At 49.4% G+C, this 13,039-nt stretch overlaps 5 protein-coding genes across 5 annotated transcripts; 3 read left to right on the top strand and 2 right to left on the bottom strand.

The window, feature by feature from the left end:
- Positions 1–373: 373 nt before the first annotated feature.
- Positions 374–2,055, top strand: PV09_00470 (uncharacterized protein). The gene is made up of 2 exons (XM_016353213.1): positions 374–1,030; positions 1,084–2,055. The coding sequence occupies exons 1-2, from the start codon at positions 622–624 to the stop codon at positions 1,716–1,718; spliced, it is 1,044 nt and encodes a 347-aa protein (XP_016219470.1). The 5' UTR covers positions 374–621; the 3' UTR covers positions 1,719–2,055.
- An 808-nt stretch (positions 2,056–2,863) lies between these two features.
- PV09_00469 (uncharacterized protein) lies at positions 2,864–4,055 on the top strand (the record flags this gene model as incomplete). The annotated part of the gene is made up of 2 exons (XM_016353212.1): positions 2,864–3,035; positions 3,148–4,055. 2 exons carry the CDS (start codon positions 2,864–2,866, stop codon positions 4,053–4,055), a joined length of 1,080 nt encoding a protein of 359 aa, XP_016219469.1.
- A 1,057-nt stretch (positions 4,056–5,112) lies between these two features.
- Positions 5,113–8,918, bottom strand: PV09_00468 (uncharacterized protein). Its single transcript, XM_016353211.1, has 2 exons — positions 5,709–8,918; positions 5,113–5,648 (listed from the first exon to the last, which is right to left on the bottom strand). The coding sequence occupies exons 1-2, from the start codon at positions 8,825–8,827 to the stop codon at positions 5,267–5,269; spliced, it is 3,501 nt and encodes a 1,166-aa protein (XP_016219468.1). The 5' UTR covers positions 8,828–8,918; the 3' UTR covers positions 5,113–5,266.
- A 138-nt stretch (positions 8,919–9,056) lies between these two features.
- On the bottom strand, positions 9,057–11,284 carry PV09_00467 (uncharacterized protein). Its single transcript, XM_016353210.1, has one exon. The coding sequence runs from the start codon at positions 11,243–11,245 to the stop codon at positions 9,236–9,238; it is 2,010 nt and encodes a 669-aa protein (XP_016219467.1). The 5' UTR covers positions 11,246–11,284; the 3' UTR covers positions 9,057–9,235.
- Positions 11,285–11,397: 113 nt separating this feature from the next.
- On the top strand, positions 11,398–12,288 carry PV09_00466 (uncharacterized protein). Its single transcript, XM_016353209.1, has 2 exons — positions 11,398–11,587; positions 11,644–12,288. Exons 1-2 carry the CDS (start codon positions 11,468–11,470, stop codon positions 12,193–12,195), a joined length of 672 nt encoding a protein of 223 aa, XP_016219466.1. The 5' UTR covers positions 11,398–11,467; the 3' UTR covers positions 12,196–12,288.
- The last annotated feature ends 751 nt before the right edge of the window (positions 12,289–13,039 follow it).

Here is a 13,039-nt window from a genome sequence, read left to right as displayed (position 1 = left end):
CAGCAATGAAATAGACCTTCCTAAAGGATTGCATTTAGTGCGAATAAGGTCCCGCAAAGCAGGTCGAGGAGCTGCGTTTCGATCGGAATCACAGTGCTCCGGAGTTTCGATGTGTGCCACGATTGAGAGTGACAACGTTCCAGATGAGGCGAACATTTGCTTTGCCTCTTGTGAAGATTAGAGCAACGCCAGAGATGAAAAGTGGATGTGAACTGGCTGCGATGTGAAACAAGCCGATTGATCCTTTTCACATTGTAGAGCCTCAACGCCGTGGCTCCGCGTTGACGTGTGCCCGCTGAACAAATTCGGCCGACACACTAGCCAAATATCAGCAATCGCCTCGGTAGGAGGCCGCCATCATGTTTCACAAACGGTCGAGCTTGACTTGTTTAGCTAATTCAATTTCAAGAATCATGCGCCATCAAAGAATCCCATCCCTTTGTCCATTTATGTAAATTTTCTGGAGCGCTGAGATTGTGACGAGGAATTAGCGCTTTGGTGGCTAAGATCAGTGGTACGCGTCTCCACGCCATCCAAGAAAACCTTCACTTTTTTACCACGGAAACTCCGGAAAAAGCCTTTCGAGTGGCGCAGACGTAATTCTCTTCTGCATCTTTAATTATGTGGGACTTGCTGAAAGAGCTCTTGGTCTATTCGGCCCTAGTGCCGCCTGCGCTGCTCGCTTCATTTTCGTACCTCTCGGATCTTTTGACGGGGAGAGGGCGAGTCTTCAGTCCCGACGCTGACATATGCGACCTGTCTGGAAAAATCATTCTCGTCACTGGTGGCAATGGTGGAATAGGCAAGGAGACCGTCCTTCGGCTGGCAAAGCATGATCCGGGGAAAGTCTATCTCGCTTCCCGGGACGCGTCCAAGGCGCGGAAGGCAATATCGGACATAAAAAAATTCGTGCCAACGGCCGAAATAAGCCATCTGCAGCTTGATCTGATGTCGTTTGACTCAATCGTTGAGGCTGCGAGACGGATCGTTCAAGAATGCTCACGTCTCGACATTGTGATCCTCAATGCCGGTACGTTGGGACCTTACTCCGTGAACGACACCCGTATTCACAAAGCTGTTCAGGCATCATGGCGACGCCCTATCACACTACAGAAGAGGGGTTCGAGGCGCAATTCGGAACTAACTATGTTGGGCACGCGCTGTTGACCAAGCTTTTGCTCCCAACAATGATGGAGACCACCAAATTGCCGGGTGCTGATGTCCGAATAATTAGCGTCTCTTCAATGGGCCACCATATGGCTCCAAAGGGGGGGATCGTTTTCGACCCCGAGGTTCACAAGACATTGACCCCTGCTCAATTATATGGACAATCAAAGTTGGCCAACATATTGCATGCCAAAGCTCTGGCTACGCGATACCCAGACATTACGTCTGTTGCAGTACATCCTGGTCTGATCAAAACTGACCTCTACGGGTCAGTCAAAAGATCCTTCTGGTTGGTACGTGTTGTGTTGACCTCGGTTGGATCCTTGGTCTTATCAGGCGTAGAGTTCGGAGCTCTAAATCAGCTCTGGGCTGCTACAGCGCCCAGGGAAATGGTCTTCAACGGGACTTATTATATGCCTGTCGGGAAGAGGATGGGAGCGCACAAGTACGCCAAAGATAACCAACTCGCAAACAAACTCTTCGATTGGACAGAAGCTGAATTTGCGAAACATGGGATCGAGAAGAGAACAAACTTCATATCACGAGGCTAGCAATCCGGTTTTAGTTCCCAATTACCCTGTGAGACAGGACATAGAAGCTGGCGGGCGTCCGCTTGAGTTGTGACTTCTGGATAGGTCACGAGAAAATCCTTTGCGCAATGTAAGACCTCGGCAAGTCAATGCTCTGCAAGGTCCATGTGTCGGGTAACGGTTGGGAGTAATCAATTATGTCTGCTATGAACCCAGCGTATTTCCTCCTCAATATCGTTTCTTGGCTGTGAGACATGTGGGATATTTTTGCTTCACGGTCTTTGATGTGTGGCTTCGAAGATCTATGAGGAGTTTGGCATCATTCCACTGATGTTCCAATTGATAAAATGCATTCGAACCTGTTTTTTTTTTTTTTTTTTTTTTTTTTTTTTTTTTTTTTTCTCAAACAAGGACGAACAACGACGCGCAGGGATTGCTTCTCTCTCCGTGTTCATAGCGCAGGAACTTATATGAGGGAGATCCGGCTTACCAATTTTTTCACTCAGACACTGTGATCAACCCGTACGGCGGAGAATCAGTTGCGGGACTGGCGCACGTTTCAAGAAAGTACTCGACGATTGCAACGGTGGAACAAAACAAGCCAAGCGACAGATCCGTACAGCCTGCTGTCCAGTTATCTGTAGACCAATGCTTCCATCGGTTCCAGTTGCGTTCGCACTGTCGGCTTCTCCAGAGCCGGAACTCTTACAACTTCTCCGCAGCGTTCTTAGACGGGCCTGAGTTGTCTCCTCTCGTAAGATATTTCAAATCTCTATTTGGCAGCAGGCAGCAGCAGGTTGTGCTATTTTCATCGACGGCTATATCTGTAAGAGCCCAGTAGTAAACACGGCGTTCGATCTTCCTCGCTAAGAAGTAGCTCTATGGCTACGATCAAGGAATGATGTCGCTCATCAACACCAATCATGATTACCTACGTACCATGTGCATTAGGTCCAACTCGCCGCTTGTTAGGGTCATCGTCGCCGTGTATTATCTTGGCTGCGCCGTGGGTGTTCTTCTCCAAGCTCGGCGACGAGTTTGGACTTAAGAAATCTATCTTTGGATGCCACGCAACTGCACCCATGGGAAACCTCATCATGGTTACTACTGATCTCGGAGGTTGGCGTAAAGGAGCACTTGAAATTATGCTGGTGGGGTGAATCATCATGGGCATTGGCGTTGGAGGCGTAGATGCTCTGATTCCGATCTACAGCAGCGAGCTTAGCAATGACGGGCAGCGAGGTAAAGCACTTGCCCAAGAATTTCAAATGAATATACTTGGGTTGAATATGGCTTTCGGGATTAACTTAGCCGCTACGCGGGCACTGGGGAAAGGTAGTGAGTGGCATGGAGGATACCCATTGTCGTCATGCAATTATATCCGTTCCTACTTCTTGCCTTTATCGGTCAATTACCGGAGAGCCCGAGATGGCTCTTTCACCAAGGTTAGGAGGTGAAGCCGAGACAGCTACGCTAGATATCCACGGTCAAGAGGAGGGCCCGAAGAAATTTAAGGCGCTGAAGCAGAGCGCGCGAGCAGAAGAAAGCCACAACGTCTCATATCTGGATATGCTGACGCCAGAACATCCGCAATTCCACCCTACGTTCATTTCGATTATGGGGCAGGTAAATCAAGCATTCACTGGTTATGACGCCGTTAGTGTCTATGGACCTCAAATCTTCGAGCTCCCGGTATTCAAAGTTCGACGCCCAGAGGAACTGACTCAGGCCAATTACATATCATACCTGATATTCATAACACTTTCCTGGCTACTCATCGATGCTGTGGGTCGAAGAAGTCTTATGGTTCTTGGATCTGCCGTGTTAACGACTTCATTCCTCCTGCTGGCCCTTTTTGGCGGTCTAGCAATGAACAATGACAGTCTCAATATCCTCACTTTGGCTGCAGCGATTCCAGGCATATTCACCTTATTTGTTGCCACATGGGCGTTCGGTGTGTGTTGGCTGGCGACTGTTTGGCTCATTCCTACGGAGTTGTTCCCAGCCGCTGTACGCGGAAAAGCTGCTGCAGTGTCGGTGGTAGTATGGGGTCTTGCGAATTTCGTAATCACGTTCCTTACTCCGGTTATGTTCAATAATCTCAGTTTCTATATTTTCCTTGTATTTGCCGCCAGGAGCGCCTTCGCGGGATTGTGGACCTGGATTTATCTCCCTGAGAGCGGCAATCGCAGCTCTGATAAGAATATCCAATTCTTTGAAGATGCCGCTAGAGCTGGGTATTGGAGGGTGAGTCAAGTTGATGGTGGCAGATATTTGAAGATGCCATATAGTGGCGAGGAAGATGCTGCAAGAACGCCATTGTTGAGAAGAGTAGAAGATCAACTCAGGACTCCATAGATGTCAAATCAATTGACATCTATACAAGATATGGTGGCATGAAATCCCATGAACCGACTCGCTTGTCCAGTCATTAAAATATCTCCGAGTTGGACGACTGCTTGCATGAACGTAGCTTACAACAATCGCTCCTGTCGGAACATCAACAGAGGTAATGGCGACACACAAGGATTGTATACACTAGAAGCACGTGGTTCAATTATTCACTTCAACATCAAAAACCAGGACAGATCCGTGAATTGCTCGTGGGCCCAATAGCGGCTGAATTATTGACAGAAAAAACACTGTCTATTGATAACTTTCTTCCTTTCTTCATAATAAAATGTCATTTCAATCCACCGAAAATACAATCTCGCCGCCGGCAGTTCAAATGTCGAGCAAGGACTTCGAACTGGATGAGAATTCCCTCACTCTGACATTGTCAGATTCAGATGACGAGAGCTCACTCTCCAGATCGCAAGGGCACAAACTGCAGTCACGTCGTGAACCCGAAAGTGTAGTTGTGGAGGCAAAAGATTTGGGCTCGTTTTCTTCCTTAGGACAGCTGCCACAATCTTACGACACATTCGGGCCATTGACGCACGATTCCTGGTCCCCCGAGTCACGACCGTTGTCGCCGTGGCAGCTACCAACGCCTAGGCTATGTCGACACAGGCACGTTCACCTGGAATACGATGAAGATGACGACCGGTGTCCAATGTGCCAGGTCTGCACCAGCCCCGATCTTCCGCTTTCATTATCCCTGGTTCAGCGCATGGAACAACAGCACAAGTACATCCCCCGCTCGGTAGAAGCTAAGCCAAAGAAGAAGCCAAAACCGTTTCCTTTGGTGGAACTTTCGAGGAGAGCTGAGGCGGGGTCATTGGATGATCTCAAGGATAAAGGGAGCGGTGAACCAGCGAAGCAGGAGCAATGGAGTCGGGCAGCGGTGGCGAGGATGGCAGAAGCTGGACCAGGGACATATGACAGGCGCTCAGTTTGAATTGATGCATTGTGTTGTGTGCGAATCATCAAGTAGGCTGGCAAATATGCAAAATGATTCGTTGGCAGCACGAAGGGGGCGCGTGGTCGAAGAATGGCAGACGTCTCATTATTGATGATGGTGATCGCATTGTAGGGACGACATTGATTTGAAGCTAAAGCTCCACAACCCATCACTAGACAAAAGAATCGATGATTCGCAGCTGATGTTCAAGACGCTTCGTAGTAATTTAGTACAGGTACTCACTAACTTCCAATTCACTTTGTGCGAGACCCCTTTCCGCAGCAACGCTGACCTCGCGCCTGTCGCTAGCAAGCGCTTCACTGTATACAAGTTTCAGCAGCATGCTTATCTGCTCGGCCGTAAATCCGATCGCCTTGCCTTGCTGCTTCGCTCGCTTAACAATTTCGTCCGCGCCGGCGGTGAAGAGCTCATAGTAACTCGCCGATTGAGCCAGTGACGCTGAAGGTTCGACATTCTTGAGATTCTGCTGCAGAACGAGAATGTTAAGCTGGAGGCGGTGCGCTCCAGCCAAGTTCATCGCGTTGATGGTAGGGGTAAGAGAGATGAGATACTTGTCCAGCAGAGAAGAAATTCCCGTGAGGACGAAGCTATCGCGATGGATAAAGTTAGCAAGATCTCGTCGCTGGTTCATACCCATCAGCTCTCACCTTCGCACCGGAGCTTGTAGACAAGTTCCCAAGATATCATCGAATGAGACAATATCAGCGTTCAGAGCAACGACCTCTGGATCTGGTTCCTGCACCTCGGCATCCAGCACAAACGTCTGCTTCATTGCCTTCTCGATGAAATGAAGGACATGGCATCGTATCTCCACATGAAGCATGCGACTCACTGAGACGGCAAGTTGCCTGTATAGACCTACTGCGGCATCAAACTGCTCTGCCGTCTCGTCATTCAGAGGTAGGAAGGCCTTTCCAGAATCTGGAGATCCACGGGCATTGGCAACGAGAGTCCACCTTCTACTCGCGCCTTGTCTGCTTTCTCTTCTTGACGAATCAACTGCCTCGGTGCTGACAAGCCTTAACTGTACTGTTTGCCCAGCGAGCCACTTCATGCTTGTGTGCAGCGTGCACAACAACTGAATGCTTCTCGGATCGAGAATCAGATCACTCTCGTCGATGGTGATGCCGTCGACGCTATCAAGTAACAGCTCTATCTCCTTCTCCAGCCATTTTTTCCTCTCCTCCTCGTCGTTCTCTCCCAACTGGGAAAGCTTCGTGATCGCCTCCTTCAGCTCGCCATCCTCATCCGCCATGCCTTCTGCAAGCGCAACACCAATCTTCACTAACCTCCCGCTAGTTGGATGAGGCTTGCTCCTCGCTACCACAGCTTTGAACCATCCATGGCACTTCTCGTAGTACATCATGATCTGTCCTATGATCAGCTGAGAAAACGCCTGATCATGTGGTAGGCCTGTCAAAAGGGTACAGAAGCTCCTTATTAGCTCCCAAAATTTGCGTGTTCCTCTGAAGATAGGTTTAGTGCTATGGTGAGACCAGTTTGGATCCTGTTGAAAGGCATCGGCCTCTATAAAGGTTTGGGCACAAGCATCAGAGAGGGTTTCCTCGAGTTGTGGAAGGAAAACATTGACAAGAAAGTCATCAAGAAAGGAGGTTAGGTTGCTGAGAACAATGTCAGAGGTCGGAGGAACGATCTCTTTAAGGCGCGAGAGAAACGTGAGAGATGGTGGGAGAAGGATGCCCATATTGAATACGGATGGTTCGACAAGTAATTTGTGGCCAGTTGCACTACCATCAGTGCTTACCCCGTTGGAAGTGCCATTCTGATCCATCTGGTTAGGTCGTTTGGAGTCTGAGACGAGGCCAGGAACCGAGGTCTTCAGAATAGCTTCCAGATCCTCGCGCTCTGAATTGATGTCCGATGACTTGCTGTCCATGTCGTTAAGTTTGAAAATCCGCTTGTTTTTGTCACGCTGGACACGCGAAAAGATGCTGCCAGGCCTGTTGCTGCCCTCACCATTACGGAAGCCCAAATTGCCATCTGCAGCGAGGTAATCGTGTAGGATAGATCTAATTTCGCTTTGGTACAATTTCCACAGTTCGCGGAAACCACCAGTCAGCGCGGAAGACGTTCTCATACCTTCGCGACGGAGAATACCAGAGATAACCTCATGTACGACCCGGTGTCCTTCAGCAATGGCCTCAAAACGAGCAAAAAGAGATCCTAAAAGATCGTTCAAGACGACGCTCCTAGCAGCATTGCTACTATCAAGCACGTCCGAATTCCCCGGTCTTTTCCCACGTAGTGATGTGGGATGCCTTTGGTCTGCCTCATTTATGCTCTTTTCCACTACCTTGAATAATTCGACCGGCATTCTCTGCGTGATCGATTCGACAACCACGTCAAGTCGTCCTAGATTGTTGAGTGACTCGATAATAAGTTGTATGTAGAAGAAACTATCCGCCTCCGGATTCCTTGAAGGATCGTCTTGCATAATTTTCGACGCAGTATCCAAATTTTCCAAAAATCCTACCAACTGTCTCGGACCATGCTGTTGGCCATTTGTCATTGCTATGGTGGCCTTGATATGTTGCGGTGCGTATTGCTTCCACCTATTCTCGCAGTACGGCGATTTCAGGTACAGATGGTTGTGCAGCTCCTCAATCATGATGTCCGTAAGCGAATGCTCTTGGTTGCTCAGATATACCCTCATATCGCTCAATGCACCAATGCTGTCCATCTCTGAATTGCGGACTGTCTTCAACCCATCCTGTAACAACTCCACAGCGCTCAGAAATCGCTTCTCTGAGATCCGCGCCTCTAGCTTTTCTGGTATGCCCTGTAGATGCTCAATCGACGACAGGATCTGCAACATGTCTTCGAATTCCTGGCTCCTCATGGCTAGTCCTTTGAGTTCAGGTTTGGTGGTGCTAAGGCTGCTTTTGGCGGTAACTAGCGAGTCCCTCAAAGCACGCAGTCTCGATTGGCTGCTTTGGATCGATGCCTGAATGCTGTGAAATGTGCCTATGCTACTGTTAAACCCCTGGTGGTGTTCGTTCACGATGGCTCGAAGGGCGTTCTGTAGCTGCTGATGAGTCTCCTTGAACTCTCTTTCTCTACGGGCTAGGCCCAAACTTGAATCATCCATGAGTTTTAGCGCCACTTCAACAGGTATGCAATTCTCATCCGTCATAAAAGCCCAGTCTCTTTGTATTACTCCCAACACGTCCTCAATCTGCTGGCTGCCTGATCCACCGGCGCCATTGATTTTTCGCGTGGGACTGCGGGGACCGGCGCCGCCGCTTCGTCTTTTCGCCTGTGATCGCTCGAGGCTGGTGGGCCTGTTGACCGTGGTTCGGGTTCCGTCTTCTGACGCATCTTCGTTTCTGCCGTCGAAGTTGTTTCCGTATTCCATCGCAGCAGACTGCGGCGAAGTCACCGGGCCGGTGCCGTAGCCGCCCTGTCGACGATTGCGGGGCTGGAAGCCACCTAATTGGCCTGCTCCTTTGAGACTTTGCGTAGGTGCCGCTGAGCTATATGAGCTTGCGCTTCCACCGTAGGGGTTGGAGGACGACGGCTGTTGCAATGATGTCGCTGATGAACCGAAGGAACTGTCTCCATAAGGGTTTGTGGCACCGGAATTCGAACCATATCGATCTGAAGCGCCTGCGCTACCACCGTATGGATTGGAGTTTGCCGTTGGTGCTCCTCCGTAAGGATTTGTCTCGTTGCTCGATGCGCCGTATCCATTCGCGTAGGGATTTGTGCCACCTCCTCCGTATCCGCCCTCGCCGTAGCGAGACATTATTGCGCTTTTTACCCGGTCCTGGCCCTTATTAGATTATTCATATGCCATGTCCTGGGCATCGCGAGTCTCAATGTGCGCCTCAATATTGTTTAGGTCCTGCACGCTACGGAACAACGCTTCGTGCGTTGGAGTTACACGGATGCACGGCCTAAAATGGAATGGTCAGAAGTCCGCCTTGATCTCAGCCTTGTAGTTATAAAAACAACCAGCTTGAGAAGACACAAGCCCGTTCCATCGGAATAAAGATTGATTAAATTGAAGGTAGCCACTTGGAGCCTGAATCTTGCAAATATGGAAGATTGCTGGGTATCCTCAACTATGCTATTTACCTAGAGAAGCAAACCCGGAAGGTCAAGTGTGTTTTAGTTCATCTCAGAGATTGGCGAGCTATCCGCGTGAATGATCTTATGCCTTCGTCTTCGCTGCATTTCTCCCCTTGTCCACACTTTTTGGGTGAATGCCCTTTCTTCTCAAACTAGACCTCCTCGCCCTCTCAATATACTTCTCATCTTCCTCGTCATCAAATCCGCCAAAGTCATCCTCCTTTTCCTCGTCAACAATGGGCGTATGATCCACGTGCTCGACGTCCCTCTCTGTTTTACGGCCAGCAGCATTGGAGCTGTTGACCATGCCTGGCTTTGTGGGACCTATCTTCTTGAATTTGGCGACAAAGAAACCGTCCACGTTGTAAGTGTGAGGGTAGTATCTTCGAGTTTCTTTCATGCTAGGATGAAAGATCTTGCCCATATGTCTTGTGAACCCTTCCTTACCAAAAACTAAGCCCGTGGACACGAGCTTTACGTTCGGGCGTTTGTTGAGCGCATACTGCACGACCTGTTCATTCTCTTCGACGGTGACACTGCACGTCGAGTAGACAATGTATCCACCAGTTTTGCTCGCATGATCAACAGAGTCAATAGCGGCAAGGAGAAGTTGTTTCTGCAAGTGCGGCATCTTCAGGAAGTCCTTCTCCGTCTTGTTTGTCTTGACGCTCTGATCCTTAGCAATAACTCCTGTGCCGGAACAAGGCGCATCAAGTAACACCCGGTCAAATCCACCCATGACTTTGGGGAACTCAAGTGCGGAGTAATTGCACACAATGGTATTTTTGACACCCATGCGGTGAATGTTGCCAATCAGACCTTTAGCACGGACCTTGTTTGCGTCGTTTGCAAAAATGCAACCCGTGTTGCGCATAAGCGCTGCGATATGCGTGGTCTTACCGCCAGGAGCAGCTGCCATGTCGAGAATTCGCTCACCCTCCTGGGGGGCAAGAGCCATGACTGGCAGAAATGATGAGGCAGCTTGCAGGATATAATGGCCAGCAAGATATTCTGGCGTTGCGCCGAGAGGGACTTGCGATTCGAAAATCTGCAAGCCGACTTTGGACCACTTGCCGACCGGTTCAAGAGTGACGCCGCGATTTATTAGTGCTTGTGCAAGCTCTCTCCGATGGGTTCGCAAGGTGTTGGTGCGAATGACCATGGGTCGAGGTGTTTCGTTTGCTTCGAAAAAGGCAAATGCTTCGCGGGGTGGAAACAAATTGTATAGTTTCTCAGCAAGGAATGGCGAATAGCCGTAGTATGCACAGATGTCCTTAAGCAGCTGTGCCGTATATTCGGCACGCGAACGTCCTTCCTCTGCAAGTTCCGCGAAATTGTCTAGAACACGAATGTTCTCCGTAATACGGTTTCGAAGAAGCTGGAGATCTGGCGCAAGATGTGGAGCATGACCAGCTTCGTCTTCGTTCTCGTCGTCAAGGATCTTGGGCTTGTCGCCGGCAATGTTTGTCTGTATTAACTCTTCCTCTGCCTCTCGCGCCTCTTTTGCTTGTTGTGCATCGAGTTGTTTCGACAAGCCCTCAATGTTTGCGGCTGTGAGTCTTTCCTCTGCTTCTTCGTCATCCTCGTCTTCAGACCACATAGCTTTGCGCATGACTTCCTCGTCCGAGTCCATGACATCGGAGCCAGAATCTGGAAATTCGTCTTCACTGTCCAGCTCAATATCGTCACTCAGCAGATCGTCATCGAATCCGTTAGTCGCAACGCCGCCAAACTCATCTTCCATGATGTCCGGATCGTCAACGGCATCGCCGTTCAAGTCTGCAACGTCCAAGCCCTCGCCGTCCGAGTCTAGCTCAGGAGACTTTGCAAGCTTTCGACTCTTGCCATTGACAACCGAGTCCTTGCTCTTCTTGCTCTTCTTTTCATCTCCTGCTTTTAAGGGCTTGACGTCTGGCGCCGAAGATTTCGCCTTCGTTTTGGAAGACCGTTTTCCACCTTCCTCCTCAACCTTTCGCTTTTTACTAGAGCCATTCGCGGAGACCGTAGTCACATTCTTCCTCTTCAATGTGATCTTCGATTCATCCAAAGGCGCTGGTGGCCCTTGCTTCTTGAATCTATTGCCGACTCCCATCTTATGTTTGCGCTCTGTGGGTTGGGTGGTAGGTTACGGGGTATCTCGAATTCACTTACCAGAAATTTTTTTGGCGGCCGAGCCTTGGATCGGCGTTTTCAAAGCCCGACCCCACTCCTGCACAGCGGTGCCAATGATGTCGAACATCAACAGCCACTTTCGATCTCTGGATAACATCATACACGAACACACAGAAATACTCCGTTTCACAAACTGTAGACAATGGCTGGCATGACTGAATTGGCATTTGCACGACAATTCCTCACTGCACTTGACTCGCGGCCCATCAAATTCTCCAGCGACCACGTATTGGATCCCAAGCAGTATCCCGCACAAGGCGCAGCATGTTCTCCCAATCTTATGTCCTTTTGGCAGGCTTATGCTAATTATTTTAACAGTATATAATACCTAAGCTGTCATCGCAACCACTTAAAAGGAAGCGACAGCCGTCGACAGCAGCACCGGGTGCTGAAAAGGCACCCATCAGCATCACAGTCTCACTCAAGAACAGCAAATCGCCAACCGCATCATACACTCTTGAATCCCAGCCTCTGACATGTAGCGTATTCGATCTAAAGTCTGCGTACGCGGTAAAGTCCGGTGCACCGATAGACAAGATCAAACTCTTGTACAACAAGAAACCTACGACGGATTCAAAGACGCTCAAGGATTTACTGGGTGACACAGCAGAGTCGACAAAGGAGGTTGAGTTCACAGTCATGGTGATGGGTGGGATACCTGCAGGTGTAAGCCCGAGAATACAGTCTCCAGAGCTTGCTACTGAGTCTGTGGCACCGGCTGCGCAAGGCGTTAGCGGGGCAGATGTTCTGAAGGAGGAAGAGTTCTGGAGGGATCTTCACGGCTTCTTGCAACAGAGGATACGGGATGAAAGTGAAGCATTAAGATTATCAAGTCTATTTAGAAGTGCTTGGCAAAAAGGTTCAGTATGAACTCGAGTTGCATAGCCTAAATAATATCCAAGTGGCATCCACCTCTTGTTGCATACATGTCGGACACATCTAAATTCTCTTCTAAAAAAGTTCTGGCAAGGTAACGTCACAAACCTCTTTCGCGAGCTATGCACTTGAGGTCTGCGACAATCTACCGCACTGGACTAAACACAGGCTCTTCCATCGCATTTTGTATAGCCATCGTTCGAATTCGTGGACAGACGTATGAAAAGATAAGGTCCCGATCTTGCAATATGACTTGAACGGCACCGCTCTCATTGGATCTCGTCGCTAGAGATCTCCTCTTTAAGATGTCGGCAACCCTCCTTTCCGCAAGATTTGATCAACTTTGCACCCGAAGTGAGCGGGGCATCGGTAGATAGTGTCTGCACAGCCAGTGCGAAGATTTGCGCAGAGTGGAGAATGCCGCAAGAGGACGCATTTCTTTCACGTCTGCATCTCAAGACGGAAGATACAGTCACCAGAGACTAAACAGTTGTCTCTATTGGCCGACTTCAAAAACTTAAATCTGAATATCGACTGCTCGATCATCTTTGATGCAACTGTCCGTCCTTCCGCTGGACTCGAGAATTGGGGCATGTTTACAAACTCGTTGGAAACCGAAATCAAGCCCTGAAGTCGTCGTACGACATGCATGGATTGAGTACGGTTCTGTGCCTTGACCACGCGATCCTACTTTAAGTGCGGCGGTTGCCGAAAGGCTATCTTGAAGTTGCGCAGCTCGATCGAGATGTTTGCGCAATCCCTAGTCTGTGCCTGGGCTGTAAAGATTCATCCTCCCGAAGAAGGGATGTGTGGAAAGACTCAACCACGAAGCCCTTTA

The sequence above is a fragment of the Verruconis gallopava genome (assembly GCF_000836295.1).
Source record: "Verruconis gallopava strain CBS 43764 unplaced genomic scaffold supercont1.1, whole genome shotgun sequence".
Classification (NCBI taxonomy): Eukaryota; Fungi; Ascomycota; class Dothideomycetes; order Venturiales; family Sympoventuriaceae; genus Verruconis; species Verruconis gallopava.
Note: the sequence above shows the minus strand (reverse complement) of the source record. Positions and strands in the feature narration are given on the sequence as shown.